The following is a 24,376-nucleotide window of genomic DNA, read 5'->3' on the forward strand; positions in this document are numbered from 1 at the left end:
GACACTAATACAAAATCTGGCAATGGAAGTAAGGTGAAAAGCAAGATGAAACAGAAAACCAAAACAACTTTAAGATGTCCCCCAAACAGCAGAAACAACATTATGAAAGCATCTGAGAGAAATTAGGCAGTTAAAATTTGTTCTAATGACTGAGAATTTCAAACTACTTATTTATCCTCCGCCACTCCACAATGCACTTACATTTCTATGCCCACTGCTCGCAGAATCATGAAGTGGTGTATCATCATCCAAGCCCTGCGTGTTCACATCTGCTCCTGCTGCTATCAGGACTTTAGCAACATCATAGTAACCAACATTACAAGCTTCATGCAGAGGTGTCCAACCTACAGTAAAAATTGGTAAGTGCAAGTCTGAAAGGTCAAAGACTGAAGGTTTTTCATTTTTTTCCCTGTACTCTAAATCTCTATTTCCTTAAAATATTTCAAAACATAATCACACAGTAATTCACAAGAAAGTTATAGCATCCATCTGATGATCAACACATGCTTTTCCAACTTTAAGTCTCATGCCAACAAATTACAAAATTCACTGTGATTAAACTGAATACAAAAGTCACTAATCAAATAGTGAAAGAGAAATTTTGGTCAAAAATCCAAAGCTAAGTATGTTAGAAATTCTTTAAACACATTATTAGGTACATATGCACAGCACTATTCTTTCCAACAGTACAGTTTCCAAACTTTTTCTAGATAGAATAAATATGATAAATTATTACAACCAGTGTTTCTTTAAAGTCATTGAACACGTACCAGGAATCATTTGTGACATTTAACCACAATTAATCTAGGTAATAGGCTACTTACAAATATCACAAGAAAACTGACTTCTAGAATATTAGTCATTTTTAGGAATTTTGATTTTCACATTAATAATCCAGTGCTCCTCACTTTTTTTGTAGCATACCCTCAGCCACAGATGCCCTCAACTTCCAGCCTGTTGTTGCCATTTCAAAGCGCACTTCTGGGAACGCATTCAACTTTTGCTTTAAACATAGCCAGTGCAAGTCTGGAAGAGTTTATTTATTCACTTGGACTCTGTCTCTCATCAGTAGCGGGCTTGCACCTCAGCTTAGGAACCCAAAACTTACTAATTACTTAGTAAAATAATACTCTCTTTCAACTCTCATTCCACTTCCGACCTTCCACTCACTTAATAAAAAGGAGCTTCTAACTTACTCTGCAGCTAAATACTGAGCCTTCAATACTGAATTTCCTCTCCAATCATCACTTGAGTCACTCACTTTCCTGGCTACTTTGTTCTTCTTTCTCTCTTCTTGACACTTGCTGTTTTCCCACTCCCTGCCAGTAATGACAGTCTTCTGCTCTCAGCATTTTGACCCCATCATCTTCCTTCTATCAGTGATGTGTTTCACTAATTCTCTCCATAATTCATTCTTCTCCTCATCTTCTCTGCTTCATCCTTCTGAACTGTCAATGACCAGTCTGCCAACTCCAGTCCTGGCTTGCTCTCAACATTTTCTTCGCTCCTGTTCACAGAAGATACTGCTGGCAGATATCCTATGAGCATGGTTATTTCCTCCATTACTAATTCATTTTCTCTCTCTTCAGTTCTGCCAAATTGTTAGATAAATCACACTCAAATTCTCTAACTTCCTTGAATTCTAAATCCTCACTTGTCTCCATCCATGAGTCACTCCTCAAATCCTCCTCTCTTCTTGACTTCCTCCTCTTCACAGGATTTTGAAGCTCAGCCACCTCTGCTTCTCACTTCAGATTACCCATAGAAAAGCATTTCATTTGACCCCAAACACCTTCTTCAGAATTCTTAAGTCTCTTGATTTGCTCCTAATTAGTTCTCAAAAATCAGCTCACAACCACCCTCCCCATCCTTCACCCTACTTCTAGTATTAACCAAACCTCTCTTCTTGAAGCATTTCTGTTTACCACAAGATTTCTATTGGTTTTACTCCTGAACCTCCAACTCATTCTCTAAAGCTGCTTTTTCAACAAGGTCTTTTCATCTCTCCTCTGAAATTCTCTGAAGATCCCGCTGGATTCCACCTATGCTTCCTTTCTCTCTCTCTCTCTCTCTTTTTTCTTTTTCTTTCTTTTTTTTTTTTTTTTTTTTTTTAAACAGATCACTCTTGGGCAGCCCCATCTTCAAATACAAATGCAGTTACCCTCTCTATTCCAAGAAATTACTCTTCTGTTTCTCACTTAAATCATGTTTTAGTCCATCTCATTGATATCTTCTTTTGATGTCAAGTTGGAGCTGGTAACTAACCACACCATACAGTTATTTGCCTTCACTGGTGTTTTCTAACTCATATTTCACTATTCCCGTTGAGAATATAATTCTCCTCATAATCATTATCACCCATCACCTACGGGTCATTCAGACCAGTAACCTGAACATCTTCAGCAGGCTTCTCCGTAAGTCTAGACCCACAAAGTTCTTTCAACAGTATCTCTCACACTCAAAACTCTCATCCAGGCTTTCAATGTATTCTTGCTTCAATTATGCAATGCCTATAAACCATCAAAAGTGGCTAGGTTGCCGGTACTGCCAGTTAGCTATAACAACTGATACTCTCAATATTCTCTGTATTCCCTTGGGATATCAGCATCTTCCGACAAATTTTATTATGCTTTCTTCAGCATTATGCTTTCTATAGAAATTCTCAATATTCTCTTTGGATTCCCACAATTCTTGTTAAGTTTTCTCCAGCATCACGTTTTTTATAGAAAGCGATCTCAACAAAACCTGCAACTCTGCTCTTTTGTATAGTTATTTCCCCCTTTTCCCATGATTCATTCTTTATAGAATATGTATTTGATTTTGAGTTTCCCTTGCATGTAAGAAATAAAACAAACTACTGAATCTTATCTTCTACAGATGCCCCTTGGACTCCCCCAACAACCTCCCCAGCTTACCTAACCCTGCACTGCTCTGAATCATCCTTCCTTTCACTCTGTTCCACCTCTCCTCATTACCTCAACCCCTCTTCTATGAGCTTAAATCTCTACTTAATACCCTAGCTACTTCTTTTGCCTTTTTTTTTTTTTTTTTTTAATTAGCTAAGGAAAAACTAGAAAGTACTTTGCTTTAATTTGGTGCCTGGCCAATCAACAGATGGCAACTACTGAAGTCACAACTGCCAAATCTGTTTTCTGTGGAGGTATTACTTTGGGTCCCTCAAATGTACTTCTCCCCCTCATTTTCCCAAAAAGACATGTATAAATTGCCTATTGCAACACTGTTAAAAGCAAAGTAGTCAGAAGCTTCCCAGCAGGTTTTAGAAGTTATCTGGGAGGGTCTTACAAACAAAGCAACCAGCAGTACAGACTTATTTCCCTACAAAAAGGATACTAAAAAAGGTACTGGAAGATACTAAATAAAAGATACAAAAAATATGGAACAGAAGGCACCTTATCTTAATGATTATTGATCAGGGATGTAATCACAGTAGATACTCGCATATCCAAACTAGTATTAACCTAGATGACAACTGCAAGCTATACCACACTTGTCTGCTTTACTGCATATTGTCCCCCCGAGATGATGCATACTATAGTGCTACCAGATTCACTGTCACTACTAAAATTTCCATCTCCTTATATAACCTACAAACACATTTTTCAGTTAACAACATTGCTTAGTATAATTTTATGAAGTTAACAAGCATGCACATTTATTTTTGTGCATGCATAGCCTGCAAGGGTCCTGGCCACAATTTGAATACGCAGATATTAATATACTCTACTAATAAAATACTGTGTACTATACTATCCAAGTACTACCTCTGCCATTAAAATTAAAAACGTGATTTGAAAAAGTCATAGTTGATTAAGATACACTTTTTCATTTGCATGCAGAATAAACTGAAATTAAACTTCTGATAGGAAGTTCAATATTAATTTTGAACCTGAACGATTAAAAGAATGTGTATCAACTTACCTGCAAAGTCTTTTACATTCACATTTGCACCTAAACTGATTAACTCCTTAACCTGTTTAACATCCCCTCGAATGGCTGCCATATGTAGAGGAGTCTCCCCTCGTTCATTTCTCTTGTTAACTTTGTCTTTTTGTCTTGAAGAAGAGGTGGAAGTTTTCTTCTGTGCTGGGGTTGTTTGCAAAGTTAAGGTGGAATCTACAAGTAAGTTTTAAAACAGTCACTTTAAGTTATTTAACACTATTTTTACTTTACTTTGTTTTAACTCTTAAAGATGACAAAAATCAGCAAATAATTGTTTAAATAATGTAACTGACTTTACATGTATACACAATATACATTTGCAATGTAAAAAAGGGTGTTCACAAAGTCACACTATTTTTCAAACAGATTTCAAGGACAGATAAATCCTATCCAAAGTACAAGTACACACTCCAGTATAGACTCTTTCAAAATAACACAAGGCATCACCACGCAGATTAGTGTCGTTTCCCTTCTTCCCCCAGCATAGTTCCAGCTATAGTTCTTGTGGGATGCCAGTTTAAGGTTTAATTAATAGCTGTGTATTCTACTCACAGCACCTTCTCCATTGTGCCAACACCACTGCTTTTTGGGAGCTGAGCAGGAAATAGCATCAATAAAGTAATCCAGGTTAAAAAATAGTCCAGAGAGGAGAAAGTAGCAGCCAGGATAGCAACTTTTTAAATTGCAGAGGAAGACATACCAAAACCTGTATCCTGATCTGCCTGTATGGAATTGTTTTGACATATGCTAAGAAACAGATTTGCAGTATGTAATGCATCTAAAGATGCAGACATATCCAGTAAAATTTTCAACAGCACCTGAGCAGATCAACCACCCACTTCCCCAAAACTGCTAACTTCTAATTTGGCAGCTGCTAAGTTATGCATTTATGAGCACCTAATTACAGGCACTTAAAAATGCCTTTGAAAATCTGGTCTCAAATCTATTCTCACGAACAGTAGCTTGATAAAATGCATTATCTCAAAAATAAGAGAAGAAGCCACAAAACTAGATTAAAACAAAGAGAAAGACTGTATTTTGACAGTCTGTACTGTCAGTACTGTACTGCTTACAGGGAATGAATTAAAATACTATTCTATATTATTTTATTTATTCTAATTATTCTAATAATTAAAAGTTATTAATGTATTCGATTATGTTGTTGCTTACTGTTATTCATGTATTTAATTATTATATTATGATAAAAAATTGATCTATGGATATAAATACATACTGAAAACACAGGGTTATATCTGAAGTACTTCCCTTCAAATGTTATTCAACTGAAGAATGCCTACCATCTAAAAGTGTAATGCCTCAAAACGGTCTGGTTCAATTTCAACTACAGTTTGGAGAAAAGTATACAATACTTCAGATTCTTACAGTTTGATGGAAAGGAGAGCGCCTGTAAATGCAAATTCTTCTGCAACTTTAACACCTGATAGGAAGCTAGACCCACACAGTCCCACAGTTTTCATCTTTACGATTCCTAGGGTTTAATCCTCAAACTGAGAGCATGCCTATGGCTCAGGGACTCAGATTTTCATATATAGGTTAAACTTCCCCAGCATCAGAGACTTAAGAATATCCTTTTTTCTGAGAGTATTCCAAAGCCTGAGGAATTTTCTAAAGACATTTCCTGCTGCTGTTGAATGGGCCTGCCTTTCTGTAAATAAACCTAGTTTTAAATTCAGAAGGATAATCAAAGATTAATTAACTGACACCAAATTCCTTAGGAAACACTACTACTTACTCTTAAATGCAGATTTTATAAAACCATTACACCTTTGGAATATACTTTTTCCCCCCAACAAAATTGGACCAAGCATAGTTTGTAAAAGCATACTCTCCCATCATGAAATACCAGCAAGTCATTCCAGTTTTATTCTAAATTAATATCGAAATTCTGCTCCAAACAGAGACAATGGGACAATAGTTAAACTCTATGAAAACAGATGGTGTTTCAGTTAAAAAATAAAATAAAAAATAAAATAATGAAACAGAGTGTTTGAGAGGTGAAATAATCAAAGAAAACAGATTTTCAGGTTTTACAGCTAATATAACAACTCAGTAACTTTTGCACATAATAAATAAAGGTCAGGAGTTTTCCATCCATGCACTCTTCAATGCAAAATAGAGTTTTACTAGGATTATTTGCACAGAGAAAATGATATTTCATAATTCAAAAAGTTTTTCAATTAAAAAAAAAATCAAGGATCATTGAAAAAAACTGCAAGTTTCAGCCTAATCTTACAAGGAAGGAATGAGACAGGCAGGAGAAAGAATATTGTTAACTTTGTGAGAGTATCACCTGGGCTGTTGTCTCTTGCTGTCATCTGCATGAGAAGTGCCATCTGTTTGCGCTCTGACAGAGGATAACCAAAAAGAATGCTAACTGGTGCTGATTTCTTATTTCCAGCATCCTTCTTCATTTTCTTTTTCTCCGGACCTTCTTTTTCTGGAAATATTAACATATAATACTCTGAAACTGCCGTTTTATTAAAACATATTTCTAGAAATAGAACATTCATTTCTGAAGTATGTGAGCTTCCCTTGGGGGGAAGGAAGGAAGAAGATAAAAACAGAAATTGCATCTCTGATTTGTTACACTTGTGTTAGTTTTAGTTACTTGTTCTAATGGTACCAGGATAATAAGCTATTGAGTAAACTACTTAAAGCATTAAGGAAGATTACTTAAAAATTCTAGAAGATGAAAAGCCTGTTGTTGCAGATCATTTTCAGACCTATTCAAAACCTGTGAACTCTCCCAGAACTCAAGATCAGTTAAATGTGTTCTAAAATCAGACAACTTTTTTTATAACCCGAGTAACAAATTTTGAAACTAGTTTTGTATAGTTTGGAAATTCTGGTCTGTATCTTGCATCCTTTTCAAAAGCTCTTCCTTCATTTGTCTATTGATGTCTCCTAAATCAAACATAAGCAATAACCTCAAAGCATGATAGAAAACAACTGATTTGTGGTAAGGTAGCTTTGACTAAATTGCTTTTAACTGCAATAGTATTTAATGAGCTTAGCACCAAAACAAACTTTCATATATAAATATCTTTCAGTACAACTACTTTCCAGGGACCTCCCTCCCACATAAATAATTTTTAACTGTATGTTTCTGGAGATGTATTAGTTTGCATTTATGTACAGTGAAGACCATTCACTTTCTGTAATTACCCAAGCAATTGCTCCTCCCCCCCCCCGCCCAATCTTAAAAAGTTCTTGTCAACTTTAGGATTTTACATTCTGTAAAAAGTTCGTATTACTCGCATGTTACATGTACAGTATCTCTGTTTCTCCCCAGAGCCCTAATATTACCGCTTGAATATAAACACTATGGATATCAAGAGATAGCTCAAAGAGCCTTAGGAAAATATTTGATGATTTGGACTTAAAATCTTTTGAACAGTTAAATTTGTAACCAAAAAGGTCAAGAAGGAATAGGCTGAAGAATATTCTAATGGCATTAATCAACAAAAATAATATCTTAAAATCCTTTAGCAAATAATGCCCTTAGTTTTCCTTCCAGAAAGGCCCAGTTTAAGTAATGCATATAGCAGACAAAACAGCTCTCTAACAATGCCAGCAAGTACTAGCTTTTCCAGTGATACCTTTTGCTTTACTGCACTCCTTCTGGCAGATTTCTTACCTTCTGCAATCTTAACAGGCCATTAAGCAGACAGTATTCTGCTCTCTACAGTTACAGGTAACCCCAACCCACCCTCCAGACTGCATTACTGATAGCAAAGCAACAGATGGAATTCAGTAAGGAGGAAGGATGTCTATTGCCTGCTATCTCCTCTGCGGCTGGCTGACGTGCTAACCCATAAAGTAAAGAACACGACACAAAGCTGAGATCTAAAAACTACAACTGGGAATCTACGATGAATGAAAGGGAGAAAATAAAAAAAAAGCAAAAAAAGTTGGACTGATTAACCAGACTTAGCCATATTAAAATGCCAAAGCTTGGCTGGCATTTATATTACTTATATAAGCCTGGCTGCCACACTGACCTATTTAGCTCTTCATGTAATACCTTTCCATATCCTATTCTTACTGTAACTGATAACCATCTGATGAGACACTGTTCATTCAGTTTTTAATTAGCCTTAATATTTTGGACCGCATGAACAAAGTGTATGAAAATGCAATTAAGGTACACTGAAGATTTTGGGGGGCTTTATTTTTTTTTAATCACCATCCTTATTGTTAATTGGTCTCCCAGTTTCCTTTCTGAATTTGAACCACAAACACCTGATTCAAGTCATTTAGTACCAGCAGGAGGCAATCATTGAGCTGGAAGACACATAACTTAAAATATGTCTCTCTCTTTTTTTTTTTTTTTTTTTAAAAAAAAAAGCTTAATTAAAAACCTATCATCTGCAAAAGCAGAAAATCTTAAAACAGAAGTCTCCACTGAGGCAAACTTCACTTATGCAGAGAGCCAAAAAATAAGAATTACAGATTACATGCTTAAGTCCCACTGAAGTTCCTAACCATGTACTATTCCACACGGTGTTCAGCCCTGAACTGCTCCTTTTTTATCTTCTGGTTTTCTTCATTTCTGCCTCAGTCCTTTTCTGTCCCTCTCATTTCATTCGCTTCCTCTCTCGGCTCATTTTCTGCCTTCCTAGTGCTCTCTACATCTCATCTTCTAGGCTTGATTATATACATAGGCTTTATTAATGCAATGCTATTGAGGTACAGGAAAGCACAGAGTGGAGGGTATCTTAAATTCTCTAGTGACCAAATAATAAAAGCATGTTTTTACAATCTAAACAGTTGTAAGCAAGATTACTTTAAGAATGGAAAACTACAGACCTATGTACATAGTAAAAACTACAAATTTATCCATCACATTTAAAAAGGAAACAAGCAGATCCCTTTTACATACGTAATTGTTGATGTTTTCCTTAATTGCATGCATCTCATACTTCTGAATATCTAAAAATGCATTTAATATCCAAATCAACAGTAGTGTCCTATGGGGGGGGGAAGGCTGCAATAGAAAAACCCAAAGAAAACCTACAGCAAAACTGTACTTTGCACTTTCACTCTGAATATGCATTTTTATCTCTAAGGATAACTTACTGCACACTCTTTGTTGACTAATTTAGTACTCCCACCAAAACAATGCATTTCATTTTGCTGATTCTTCCTTAGGGTATTTATTCCCCATGGTTGTTTTCTAGAAAAACAGATGCATTTTAATTCTGAATTATTCCTCATACTTAAGCTATACTCAGACTGGGAAAATAATGAACCACCACCACAAAACTTTCCATGATCTAGCTTTTACTTTTTCACTACATATTGTAATTTTCTAGTTACCTTAATCTATATTTTTATCACTTTGTTAGAAAAGACTACTCAGTATATGAGTGCAATTTACTCATGTCTTGTGTTCAGTGTTGTCAGACAAAAGCAAGGTCCTACCTACGTATTCAAATGCATTTCAGTGTGTCGAATTATTCTTCTACATAAAGTGTGCAAAGCACTTACAGATCTTACCAGTTAAAGTACCAAGTAAAAATGTAACTCCACTCACCAAATTATAATTGTGCCTTTATTATTCAAAAAAAAAAATCGTTTAACTTATGTTAAAATTCTATGTGCTTTCAGAAAATATAAATAGCTGAATACATTGAATGAGTATGTTCAACAATGAAACTAACCAAAAAAATAATAAAAAAAAAAAAATCTGTTACAGGACTCCAGCAGGCACAGTCGATCATCCATTTACCTGAATATGTCCTGTAAGAAGGTATTAAATTCTCCCCCCAGTAGCAGTAGTCCTGTGCATGCCTGGATCTGAATCTACTGGATAAGATGACACAGGATTCCACAGGGGTGGAAGAAAGCAAAAAGGAAGAAGTATTTTGTGGTCACAATTGTGTACTTGATGCTTATATAATTTGAACAGTAATGACTTATCTAATTGAGGAACAGGATCATTTTAAAAAATTTTTGTAGAAATTTACTTATAAAATTGACTGTCAATGGCAATTTTTAAAAGCCTAATTTTTCTTTTTTTCAGTATTATGTTTTCAAAATTTATGGCCAACACAAGTACCTTCATTCTTTTATATTCATTTTCCTGTCACTTTTGTGTGCTGTTCAAGAGTTAGAAACATAACATCTGGGAATTCACTTGTTATAAAAACCCCAAATCTCTTCAACTGGCTTTATGTTTTATCATCTTTATAGAACAATCTCCAAAATACGCAGCCAAATCTGCCTGGACAACTTCCTTGTAACTTTTTCCTTTTGAAATATATGCTTTCCATCTAACACTTTAAAAAAGGATTATAAATAGTCAAGGTATGTGAAACAGTGCTGCAGATGCACAAGCACTTTTCTTGTGGAAGGGCTTCGCGGAATTTGCTCACAGTGCTTAAATGTACTGGCAGGAAGAACACCAGCACCACTGACATGTACCCTAGGAGAACTTACACATGACAAATTATGTCCCAAGGCAGTCAATAATTGTTTGTTTGTTTTGATTTGGACATTACAAATTTGTTGGGCAAATAATTTCTAGATTCTTTAGGAAAAGAAGCTGGTAAACAATATACAACATGGATTTCTTAAAATAAACTCTGCCAAACTAACCCAATAATCACTTTGGTCAAACAGCCATCTAGTGGACAAAGGAAATAAAACAAACAAACAAATTCAAACTTCAGCGGTTCATAATAGTCTATAGTTTCATGTAAAACTCCCACAACAGTGAGAGTTACAAAGAATAACTGGAGTTTATAAATGGGTCCCTGTGAAGCTTAAAGGTAAGTTGGTTAAAAAAAAATTCTAATGAATTTATAAGATTCAGTGGTATACAGCAAAAGACTAAATATCCTTATTAGTAATAAACAGTAGAAAATAGGTCAAGATGATCAGATCTACAGATGATGATGCTAATAGAACTACAGTTACTATTAAAATGATGAGATCTCTGTGATCTATAATCTGACTTAAGTTATTTTAAAGAGAAACGCATCATGACTAACCACTCCTTCCTATATTCAGTTAGAGAAAGAATGATGCAAATGTGATGAAGGGAACAACAGTATACTGTTCACTGCAGAGAAACAAGTACTTTTGTGATGCCTAATTAATCAGTTCTTGGACAGGTATGTACACACACACACACACCCTCTCCACTCTACTACTTCTAGGCAAACTACAGTTAAAAAAATTTTCATAACGGTTGAACAATACATTAAGTCGAAATCCACTAAGCAGTCATGGTTTTTTAAACAGACCCTTTAGGAGCCCCACTAACTTCATTAGAGGATTGCAGGGCATATATTTAAATGTGAAAGTGTGCAACTAGAGGAAGTATATACACTGTGTTACTATGATGTATGCATGGAGAACAAAGAGGAGTTATTTTACTTTTCTTGATGACAGATAAGTGTCAAAAGAAATAAGACTGTAACATATTTGGGCAATTTTAAACAGCAATTGAAGACACCAGAAAACAAAACCAAATTTGTTACAAACAGTCTGGAAAACATCATTTGAAAGAAAGATCAACAAAACATTCTCAGTGTTGTTCCAAGACTGAATTCTATTTTAGGTATTTCTCTCCTTTCTTTCTTTCCCCCCCCCCCCCTTTTTTTTTTTTTTTGTGAATAGTCAGCCTATGGTTATCTTCAGAATGAAGAGATCTTTGCCATCTTCAGTTATGCTCAACTTTCTAGACAAATTCACTTGTTTGTCTTCAGATTAATAAGGCGAAGCAATCAAAGAAACTTGTCCTTCACAAAAACAGCACTTGCTTCTTACTCTCACTCAGATAACCGCATAGAGACTTATTTAAGAGTTACCAAAATATTTTAAAAATTAATGAAATTTAAATAAAGTTCTTTAAGTAGTCTAAATCTGTGATGGCCTCTAAATAAAATGGTGTCTTTGGATTGGAAGACCTGAAATCAGAGACCATAAAAATAAATAGGTAAGAAGTGTTTTGCCCTCCCCCATCAATTCTACTGGTCTAAATCAAAGTATGCAGGTAGAATCTTTCATATAATTAACTTTAGTATGGAGTAAAGCTACATTGCAATTAAATTCGACTGCAGAATATGTAACTATACCACTCTAGTTTTTTGTGGTTGCTTTAATAAAAGAATGGGGATGTGTAACAGTCCTCAGCTAAGGACAGCCTATTCAATGTACATCTGCCCCAACAAGTAGCAGTACAGCAGACACACCTCTGTACAACAAAAGAAACTAAGAACAGGATGCTGTTGCGTAGGGATAGGTATACAGAGCTATTTGAATTGCTGTAGTTATCACAGAATCAGTAAGGTTGGAAGAGATGATCTCTGGAGAGAGACCAACCCCCCTGCGCAGCACGGAACAAGTGGCCCATACGGGGACTGAACTCGCGACCCTGGCATTATTAGCACCACGCTCTAACCGAGCTAAACCTGCTGGCCTCTTCAGAAGGCCACTTCAGATGGGTGTAAGTTTTCCATAGCTCATGTCCTACCTGTTAATCCTGTGCAGATTTCTCAGCTATCTCAGGCACCTCAAATAGCATTATATGACATCATTTAAGCACTGGACTCCATCCTAACCAGTATGAAATTAATAATGAGGTAGCCTATAGGCTAAATCTGAAAATATTTCCATTAATTTATTGCACCAGAAGCAGCTTAAGAAAAAAAAATATTTTAAACCAAAATTAAACAAACAGCAAGACCAGAAGTTTTCTAGACTCCGACAAGACATTTCAAATAGCTTGATTCAAGTCTTACCAAAATTGGTTAGGTGCAAAATTTACTACATAGTAAAACAAATTTTAAAAGCAACTTCTAAATAAAGTTACATTCAGTTTAGCTGTGTATGTTCCTTACCACTTATGGTTTCTGGTCAGTTTTAGCCACTGGTCAATATCTAAACCAAAAAAACACCAGAAAAAGGAGCAAGAGATGGTATAAGTTTTCTTTTTTTTAAAAAAAAACGAAAGAGAAAAAAAGTTGAAACTGTTAATGAACATCTGACAAGAGATAATATTGCAAGTTCACAGAAAAATAAGGCAGAAACTAGTATTTATCAAATAAAATTATTTTCTACAAAAATAAAGATTAAAATTTAGTTTATGTTTGAAAATTCTTGAGGTAGTTCTGAAACAACTCTAATGATGTAATGGTCTATAAATAACATTCACAGAAGGGAATATGGTACTTATGAGTTGTAGACCCAACTAAATAGGATGAAACCCAATTACCATGGGGCTTCAATCAGAGAATTTGAAGGCTGGCAACTTTATCAGTTACCTTGAAGATAAACCTTTTATTTTGCATAAATTTCAGCTTTTATCCTAGATGCATTTTTTATAGCATTTATTGATTTTTGCTCACCCAGAAACATTTTTTTAGAAGACCCTAAATCTTTAAAAACATTCGAAAGGCAAACTCAATGGTGCAATTATTATCTATTAAGGAAAATCTATTTAGCAAACCAATAACAACATTTTAGCTATTCTGAATTTTAAAAAGCATATTGGAAGTTATAACTAAAAATATAGGGGAAGGATAAAATACATACTGGAACTGCAGTGGACAATGGCAAAAAACAGTTGCACCATGTATTTTTTTTTCAGAATCTTCCTAATAGTATTCCTGGGAACTTGACCAGGGATGTGAGTACTATCACAGACTTTTATAGCAAGTATGATGAGGATCATTAGATGATCAGAGGACTGGAGCATCTCTCTTAGGAGGAACGGCTGCAAGAGCTGGGCCTGTTTAGCCTGGAGAAGACTGAGGGGGGATCTTATTAGTGCCTACAAATACCTTAAGGGAGAGTGTCAAAGGATGGGGCCAGACTCTTTTCAGTGGTGCCATGTGACAGGACAAGAGGCAAGGGGCACGGACTGAAACACAGGAAGTTCCATCTGAATATAAGGAAGAACGTCTTTACTGCAGGAGTGACAGAGCCCTGGACCAGGTTGCCCAGAGAGGTTGTGGAGTCTCCTTCTCTGGAGATCTTCAAAATTCACCTGTGAGCGATCCTGTCTAACATGCTCTAGGTGACCCTGCTTGAGCAGGAGGGGTGGACTAGATGATCTCCAGAGGTCCCTTCCAACCTCAATCATTCTGTGATTCTGTGAAGTATCAGAAGAAAGCTGAGAAGTCTTTAAAAATAAAGAACGAACTCCAATAGAACACACTCTACATGCCCTTGAAGGCATATATATCATTTCCTTCTCTAGCATAATACAAAAGACACCTTTAAAACATAACAGGAAGCCTTTTATCACATTATCTTTTGCCCTCTGTCTCCATTTACTCTCTCATCTCCCAAAAGCAGTCTCTTCCTTCTTTTCTTGCTCAGATAACATTTGCCATTTTCTGTATACAGTTAGCAGGGAAACAGTCTGTCAGAAGTAACAGCTTAGTCCAGCAATGGCAAACCTTTTCAGTGTCTAATGTGATTTAAAAAAAAAAAAAAAAAAAAAAAAAGATACACTGCATTTTATGATCACTGATGTCAATCCTATTCCATGTTAGTGCCAAACGTGGTACCAGAATAAACGGTTAATTCTCACTGGTATAATCTAATTGGTTATGTACAGAATCAGCACTGCAATAATGGGATTCTAGTCCTGGAAATGTTGTGGCCTCTAGAAAGCTTAGGTTCATAATTCAAGCTCCTCATCTGCAAAACAGTGTGGTGGCTCTTACTTCCCCGCCTCAGCAGTGATGCATACAAAAATCTGCAGAATGACTTTAACAAACTATGAGGCTTACCACACAACAGTTAAAAGCTATGTACTTTTTATTGTTATATTTCATCTTATCCCAACTCCCTGTTACTTCTTATATCAAACATTTTGTAGTACGCATATGATCTTTTTGTGTATGTCTGAGTGCCTAGTACAATCCATCCTGTTTGTGGCAACTGTAACAAGAGACACTACAGCAAAAGAAATATCAAAAAGTTTACATTACCTTACAAGATGTCGTGACAATGCATTATTTGATGTGGGTGGGGAGAGATGACAGAAAATTTTCAACATGAAAAACATTATAAGTGCTAAATATTATGCTTAAATATATTAATTTACATTAGGAAAAATAGTTATGGTCTAATACTAAGCAATAGATTTAAGAAAGCAGATGCTGGGAACATACTTAGAATTTAATACCAGGAACATGGTCTTTTCAGAATCAAGTGGAATAAGCCTCTAAAATTCCATAAAATACCACTAAAAACTGAAATCTAAAGCCAAAAGTTTGGGGTTTTTAGTGGGAGGGAGAGGCTGTTTGTTTTTCTTGGTAATGTGACTATTTCAAATTTGGATATAATATCATACTCTCTTCACAATAACATAAGTAAGCATATATCCAGGATACATCCAGTACACATCCAGGAGGCAAACCTTCTGCATGAAACAAATCCTGGACAGAAAGCAAACACATACTGATGCTTATACTTCTGTCTTGCATTTGATTCTAAACATGTTAACAGAATTTCCAGTCTATGAAAACAGTCAAACTTACAACAGGTACTGTATGAGAAATCTTTGTACTGAATTAGTAGTTCATAGTATGGAGAAATTTGGGGAATATGCCTTCCAATGGTCTTCCAGAGGGCACAGATACTGTCTTGCTAGCAACAGAACCATTGCTGGACAACGGGATGCATCTGATCATGTAAATGCAGAGATAACTGTTCTCTGTGAATTGTATCTAAAGTACTCCCTCTTGATTTGAAAAGAGCCATGTTAAGAATATCTTGAAGTCTTAAAATTTATTCTAATAGCACGTGTTTAACTTAGCAAAAATGATCAGCCCATACAGAAAAAGCATCCTGAAAAAATCGTAAGAGTTTAAACCAAATGAAAATTGTCATGGAGAAGGAACTTTAAAAATAGTTAATGCTGTCATTCTTGCAACTTTTTTTTAAATAGAGGACAAAACACACTTCCAATACTCCCTGCCCAGAAAAGACTACAAACGGCAGAGAACTGTGCCTCAAAGCAAGACACTTGCATCTCTCTCATTAGTTTACTTCTTCAAGCAAATGGACCTCTAAATGACAATGAAAGGAAAGACTTAGGGCTCAAATAGAAGCAAAAGAATGGGGTTAAGGAATGACTGGGAAATGTAGATACTATGCTGGCATGCTAGCTCTCAGTAAAGTCGGATAGGATGAAAGCCTATCCGACTGAGATTCCACAATCAGAAGCAAGCAACTTTTATACTTAGTATCCTTTTTTGTAGGAAAAGAATCAATGTAGAAAACATAATATACAATTAATAAAATTAGGATGTATTTTAACAAATAATTAGTTAAGGAAATAAAAAGGTTCTACCTGTGTCTGAATTGCGATCTTCATTTCTGGATGGACTAATAGTAAAAGGAAGTTTACGTTTCATGGAAGACTTTTCTTTCATCTCCTTCCCCACATCACTCCTATCCACTTTTGGAGTTTTGTTGTAGGATGCAATCTTGTCCTTGCTCTAATATAAATAAAAAGTATACTAAGTAATTTTTGCATAAAGCAGAATAGTCTCATAATGTATACAGACTGAAAAGAATTTGCTGTATAACAGGGTAGGTGCATGTGTATTAATGTGTAGTATATAGTAATTTTTGTGTATAATGTAAGTTTTTTTAAAAAAACTACAAGTAACCTTACTAAAAATAATGCCTTTTTTTCTTTTAAAAGGAGAACCTTCTGTGTTATTTATACTTCCCAGATACATCACTGTGGGACTCCTGTTCATTATTAGAGCCTTGATTAATAAGCAAAGGAACAATATCAACTGGACAAAAATTTTTATCAAGTCTGAGAATTCTTACTTTCTTTCTCTGACCATAATAATCACATTAAAAGCCTAGACTACAATTCAGACTAATAATAGTAAAAAACAATAAAAAATCCCTCCAACAACCTCCCCCCTACCTCTATCCCATCCCCCAAAACCCTCCATACAGAACTCCTTTTCCACTTCAAGGAGAAAAATAGTGCAATGTATCATATTCTGAAGCACAATTTACCAGGAACTTAGAAAATCTACGAAGAAACTTAAGTTAACTTGTACCTAATTCAGAAAAAAATTAAGTACAAGCTACCTGGAATTTTCAGTATAGAGGCCTGAGATTTTTGGCATATAAAACATTCAGAAGATAAACAAAAAAAATCCAGCATGGGCATAATCTTAATTTGTATTTGTTTCCTTTGATAATATAGGACATGGAAGTATGTAAAAGGTAGCAGGTTAGTAAGACGACTGCTTGAGACAGCCCTCTGCAAAAGATGCCTTTTTTTGCCTACTGATCAATATGCAAGGTAGAGAGGTAGCATTTCCTTCTCATTACATGCTACAGAAACACTTTACTCAGCTATGTCATATACCCCAACTCCACAACTTTAAGTCATTCTTATGAGATGATGAGTGAAAACACCAACAGATTAATTTCCTAAGGGCACAAGAGGAACACATTTATTTGAAAATCAGTAAATAAAAGGCTGTTCCTCGGTACTTTCAAAGCAGGAAGTGAAAAGATTTATTCTGGTTAGAAGAAATCAGAAAATAACTCCAAGTAAAGGTACTACTCTCTAGACTACCTTTTCTTTATTTAAAAAAATACACAGGTAAGAAGAGTAATTCAATCATATCATAACCTTTTAATTTAAACTATTGCTAAAAGGATGGCTAGAAATGATTACAAAAATGAACCCACAAAAACTCTATGCAGTTCAGAAGACAAATGTCTGTACCAGGGAGGTCACAAAGAAGGATACAGGGCAGTCTAAAGGGAGTATTCCTGAAGTAAAGGGCTTCAGATGCCCCCAAAGAAACCTACTTTCACTTTGAATTTCAAAATCTGAACTAAACAAACAACAACAACAACAAAAAAAGAAAACAAGCAAATAAAAAGCAAGTCCTTCTCCTGTGTGCTAGAACAAGCAAAATGTGAATCCCTTATACTTGCCTAAGCTTTTGGGAGATAAACTGTCTATGCTATTACTTCTGAAGAAAAATGATCAAACATAAATGATCATTACCTCTTACAAATGTGTGGATAAATCTAGGAAGAACAGCCTATGAAGAACTAGGTTAAGCCCATTGTTATTTCTTTCACCAGACAGTAGTTTCCCATCTCAGCTGGCAGGACCTACCAGGACCTCTTATTTCTTGTTCTAAACAGCTTAATTCAATCATTTCTCATATGCATACATTGAATTTCCCTCAGTATGATAATACGGTGTTAAAACTTTATTTTATTTATTAGAATTTTATCTTATGTTAGTTACTATGGAACTGAAAGGATCAATTAAAAATAATTTAGAACATGAAACCTATTTAAATAAGTGTTCTCACTTTGTTCTGGAGAAAAAAGGCAAATTCTCCATGCTTGGTACTCATTAAAAAGATTAGCTTTTTTGGCACTAATCAGTAAGATATATTGGGCAAGTGGTCACAAAGAGATGTAAGTTACTTAAGTAATTTGATGGCTTTACATTTATTCCTGTTCTTAAAACTCAAACATGCATTATGCTAGAAAATTATGAATGGTGCACTATTTTTTGATGTATTACTGAATGCTAATTGGTGAGATTATCTAGTTAGAAGGAGGGACATCCAGTTGAAAATGAATACTTTCATATAAACAAATGAAATATACTGCGAAATAGAAGAACAGGCTATACATAGAAACCAAAAAATACATATCTTTGGATGAGTGTATTTTGTTCATTAGCTACTGCGGAAAGAAACATTTAGCCTTTTCAAATGAGAAATATTATAGAATTTGCACCCATCTAATCTACTTTTTTCATTGTATTCAGACAGATTTCACTGTTGCACTGTATTCAGACACTTATTTTGAAGCATTTTTTTTCTCTCATTTAAACTGAATGCTTCTATTAGATTTAACATAATTTAGATTATACTTGGGGATGCATACAGAAGACTCAGCATAGAAAAAAAAAAGAGTATTTTTACCTTTATTAATAAAAAGAAGACAATTAAAATGCTATAGAGCAGAGTACCTCAAAGTTTTAAATAAACTGAGCAGCCAAAAAGAAAATGGCAGAGACTTGCCACAAGTAATAAAGCCTGCTAAGTAAAGGTTAAGGGGGCCCTGGGAATGAGATGAGTAACTACTGAGTGACTTTGCAACTAGCAAGGTGCAATGAAAGAAGGTGCTGGAGAAGCCTAACACTAGTGAGCATTTTCAGCGACCAGTTCAATGCTGAAACAGAAGTGTGATTACATATGCAGACAGCATCACAACTGGGAGCGAGGGAGAAGAACAGAACACTGGCAAACAGAAAAGAAAATGACTAGCGAACTTGAAAAACAGTCTAAACATAAAAAGACCAGGGAAAAAAAAAAAAAAACAAGGTTTTAGAAATTGATAAAAATAACCAGCAATCGCAAGACTCCACATTAAAAGCCAAGAAACTCGTAACAGACTCCTGGATTCAAGCTCAAGCAAAGGAAGGCAAGAGGAGGTAGCAAGGCCTATAGGCTATTTCACTGAGGTCAGAACAGGAAGTTGAACTTAAAGGGTGAGCATTCACCCTCCTAGTTACTCCAGGTCACTGCAATGGCACAGACATCTCCTTCTCAGGGAGGAACCTAAAGCAAGGTTCAAAATTTAGCCTAAGTAGTCTACAGTTTAGTTTCCAGCGACCCAAAAAAGCAGACTAAAAAAGTTGACATCTTTTATACAGCAATCTGTTAATTAGAAAAATCTGTGAATTTTCTAAACAAGTTCATAAAATCAAAATGAAAACTGCTTATCAGATAATATGTTCAGTGAAGACACAATAAGGTTCAAATAAACAAATCACTGCTGCAAAGAAAAAGCATTACATACTCTCCATGCCCACTACACCTGGAGAACAATTAATGGCTTTAGACTGCAGCAAGAGACAAGTAAGGTTATTTATCTTGCTGCTTAGTATTTGACCTTATGCCAGTCAGGGTAATTAAGTACCAGAACAAACTCCCAAGGAAAGTGAAATTTCCACCAAAGTTTTAAAGGAAAGCTCTGTCAAATATTCGTCAGGAATCAAGAACAGCTCACTATTCTGGCAAAATAGATGAACCGGATCTGCACATCTCAACATTTAATGCATGCCTCAGTGGTAAGATGCAGTAACAAGTAAGACAAATTCTCCATACCAACAAAATCATAGCTGTGTGCTATGATGAGGCATGCACAATTTTTAATCTGTTCAACACAGCCTCAGAAGGCTAGAAGAAAAGTAGACTAGATGATCTCTTAATACACTTTTCCAAATCTATTTTCTGGTACTTCTACAATCAATGACAACACATGAAGAGAGACAACAGAATGCCATATAAACAAGCAGATGCACTAAGCCCAAGGAGAATGAGCCTTCTTTCTCCCCCATCAAAGATAATTATATGCCAAAGGGTATTCCGTGTAGTATAAAAATGGTTTGGGGCGTAAGTATGTATGGACTCTTCTAATATGAGCTTAACTGCTTAGAGAGCCAAAGTCATTTCTCCCCTGGATTATATATCATTTATTTTCTAACTTTGGGCTATTTATGTTTTAAAGTAGAAATCAGGATAAATTAAAAAGTCATTACATTTTCATCTTTGTAAAATATCTCATGCGGACACCAACTGTTCTACCTGCTGTGTATTTACAATTTAGTATTTTATGGTCCCAAGATGAACAACTGAAATAAAAATATATGTACCCTAAAGCATATACAAGCTCAGCTCTTAACAGGAATGTCAGTTCTAATGATTCTTTTTTAAAAAGTTTTCTGAACACCTGAAAATTTAGGCTTTTCGCATAGCTATTTACTAGTTGTTAAAATAGCCTAAGTGTTAGCTTTCATGGATAAATATGAAAAATGAAGTCTTGTTACAGCAGTAACTTTACCAAATTTCTCAGTTCAACAGCTAAGAATCCACAATCAATATGAGCTAAACATTTTTTTCAGTTATGTAAGAAAAAAAAAAAAAAAAAAAAAAAACTCCAGGTGTTTATCTTTAATATATTAATCATTAGAATTCCATTACCACATACTTAGGCCATTAGTTTTCATTCAGAGAATTTTTTTTAGGGAGTAGTGTCCTTTAACATTATTTAATCCTAACGTACACTGTTTCATGTAAAAATTTTCAGCAAATAGGCATCTGCTACCTACACTGTATCTATAAACACATCAGGGAACCCCTATAATTACACTGCCCATCTTTTCCTTTAGTGATAGAGATTAAATTGCAAGAGCAGTTTGAAGAAATTTCTGCTTCAATAAGAAACATGCATTAGTGGACACAGAAGCAAGTAAGAAAGAGCAAGCTTACTGCAGATGTGGCTTATCTCTACATTCTACAGAAAAAAACAAAAAGTCAAAGTTACATGAAAAAGAGTGATAGGTAGAACACATTTTTTTGCATTAAAATGTTTTGGGACCATTGCAAGTGTTTGGATCTTGAAGACCCCAGGCTCTTTACATACCACTATTAGACAAAGGCATCTCTGATGGCAGAATGAAAGCCCAAACAGTACTGAGGAAAGTGTGTGGACAATAAAGATGTTTTCCAGCTTAATTGATATATGCTTCAATATCAAAGCTAGCATGTGTGTCCGTATTTCTAATTCCTGTACTAGTGATCAATCTTCACAACACGCATGTTTTTGTTGGAACAACTAGTTACAGACAAACTCTCACCAGATCCAGTATGTCAATGAAATGATTTGTGTGACTATTAAGAACAGAATGTCAAATTATTGCTTTCTGGATCAAATAAAAAAATGCCATATTTCCACCTATATTATCTAGAATTCTAGTAAGTGTAACTACCTTTACTATTCTGTCCTATGAACAAGTCTTATCTCCATATAGATCACTATGTTTGTGCAGCTTTCTTTCACCAGAACATCTGTTTCAGAAGATTATCCAGCTTTTGCAGAGACTGCATGATATGAGGGTAAATGGCACACCAAACACAACTGCTTGGTATTAGCAGAGAAGAAACAGTTTCTGCGGATCTGAGGTAGAAGGTTACTGGAAAGCAAGGTGTTAGTTGCTGCCTCATAGTTCAGCTCCTTTGGGAGTGGCTGTGCATTCAATAGCTGCTCCAGAAACTGGTATCATTTTTCTGCTATGGTACTGTGCAACAGAGAAGGGAGCTGAGAAGAAATCAGAGATGGAGACTGGAAGAGGAAGATGGCCCTCAAAGGTAGACTTTTCTTTCTTTTTTTTTTTTTTTTTTTTTTTTAAGTGCAGAGCTCTTTATATGCAAAAAATTAGAGCCTTTAGAGAAAAAAGTAATCTGCACTACAGAAGTTTACTCTTTTATTTCTACATATGCAAATGTACAAACAAATGCTTTACAAACATCAAGTTACACCTTAGTAGGGAAACAGTATGCTGGGAAACTTAATCTGGTACATTCCAGCAAATCCCCTATTCTAGTTCGATGAAAGTGAATGAAAGATGAAAGGCTGTTTCAATCTCTAATTGTGTTTTTTTTTTTTTTTTTTTAAGACACTAAACTTGAAAAAATGGCATAAAGTGGATTTGCTAACAGGAGCAGCTCTTAATTACACATCTTCAAGATTTTCTGAAGCATCAAAAAGCTTTTTTCAGAAATACATAAGTGTCAAGATATGAGACTGTTCATAAACCCAGAAGATAGGTTATTTTATTAGTTAGTTAAATAACCTAAAAGCTCTACAAACATAGCTTGTCTACAAGTGAATAAAGAAAAATGCAATACAAAAAATGCAAAAAATGCATCATTGAATTTCATTGCAATAGCCTTCCTATTCTTCCTGCCTGTGGGGCCCCAGGGATTCCCTCCTCTTTCCTAGTGTTGAGTATTTCAATTAATTTGATGGTATCTCAAGCAACAACTAGAAAAAACTCTTTTCATTCCTTCATTAGCAAGCCATTTTTTCCTCCATTTTATTTACTCTGCTATCTTCCTATTTTTCCTCTAACAGTAGCTCATCACAGCTAGAGGAAATAGTGTGCTTTTGCCTCACTTTTCTGGGACACAAAAAACCAATCTGGGAACAGATTGAAAGTTGTTTTTCCTGATTCGTCTCACAAAAAAACCCCACAGTTTGAAGCAGATGCTGCACCCTCATCTTTTACTGATTTTTTGTTTCCCCGTGTCTTTATATTCATTAATCTAGTGGTATTACAGAAAAGACAAACTAGATTAACATCACGGTGACAGCAAGTGAGCAAGTGAGTGTGTAAATCCAGAGCTAAATGGATTCCCTCTTCTTACAGCAATAAAGAACTCAGAACTCTGAGCAACTTGACATTTTTGTTAAAATCTGATTTTTTGGATTTAATACATATAATAGTTGTTCAAAATGTACTAAGGATGATTGCTGCAATAGAAACATGTTTCACATAAAACCTAAACTACCGTTACTCAAGAAATTATCAAGAAATAAGTTATCAATTATCAAAAAGTATCAATCTAATAACCAGTATTTTCAGTATCATAAAATACCTTCAGAAACTGTGGCTGGATTGTCACTGACAAACAGTAAAAGTTTCATTCAAGGGATAAAAAGGGAGACATATTCATTACTCTACAAATCATTTTCCAGAGTAATCTTATTGCTATAAAGAAGAAATCTAGGTATGGCCTAGCCTCAACTTGACACACTAGATGTTTTTTGACTTAATGTTCTTTGCTCATAGCCTATCACAAACTAACAGTATTCACTACATGGAATATTCTTCTTTCTTTTTTTATTCATTAGTGCTATGGCTAAATTACAATTGTCTGCTATAGGAGTGCATTAGCCAGAAAAAAAAAGAACAGGGATATTTGCAACTTGGCCCTAAAAGTTAGATAACAATAGGGAAAAAAAAAATAAACACCAAGCAGAACTTCAGCCTTCACATTTATGAACAGTAAGCCCACCTTTTAGCAACTGCCCTCACTTTCCAATACTGCAAAAATGGACTGCATTGTTTTCAAAGTAGACTTGCCTCTAAAGAAATTACACTTAACCTGTTTGCAGCATTTGGCTTTCAAGTGCTCCTAATAGAGAGAGAAAGTCCCTGTCCTGGATTATGAAACAATTGAAGAAATTTGTGCTTATTCATTGGCCTGTGTTTTGTTGCAGGCCTTTAGAAACCTTCCATGTATTACAGAGAGTATGACGCTTTAAATCTAATAAAACATCAATACTGGTTCTTGTAAGCATATAAAGACTTAATATAACATAAGATATGGAAACTACACACTAATATACATAAAACAAACCCAACATCCCCAGCTTCCTTTCAGGCTAAGTTTTAAGTTATGTTAAATTCTGCTCTCTAGCTTAATTTCCACTTAAAAGCATGTTAAAAAAAGTTACACTAAATTATTTTCAGCACTCAAGATATCAGAATATAGATTTGTATTTATTTCTT

The 24,376-nt window shown here is 35.1% G+C and overlaps 1 protein-coding gene across 6 annotated transcripts in view; it reads right to left on the reverse strand.

Annotated features, from left to right (window-relative positions):
* ANKRD12 (ankyrin repeat domain 12) overlaps positions 1-24,376 on the reverse strand; it is a 69,700-nt gene that overhangs the window by 22,490 nt on the left and 22,834 nt on the right. For 5 of the 6 annotated variants that reach the window (XM_062570138.1, XM_062570140.1, XM_062570141.1 and 2 more), the window contains 4 exons: positions 16,298-16,445; positions 6,272-6,418; positions 3,940-4,134; positions 202-344 (listed from right to left, as the gene is read on the reverse strand). In XM_062570138.1, coding sequence (XP_062426122.1) covers positions 202-344; positions 3,940-4,134; positions 6,272-6,418; positions 16,298-16,445 — 633 coding nt within the window. The remainder of the gene's footprint in view (positions 1-201; positions 345-3,939; positions 4,135-6,271; positions 6,419-16,297; positions 16,446-24,376) is intronic. The other variant, XM_062570142.1, reaches the window with a different exon arrangement.

This window comes from Rhea pennata, chromosome 2, assembly GCF_028389875.1.
Source record: "Rhea pennata isolate bPtePen1 chromosome 2, bPtePen1.pri, whole genome shotgun sequence".
Lineage (NCBI taxonomy): Eukaryota > Metazoa > Chordata > Aves > Rheiformes > Rheidae > Rhea > Rhea pennata.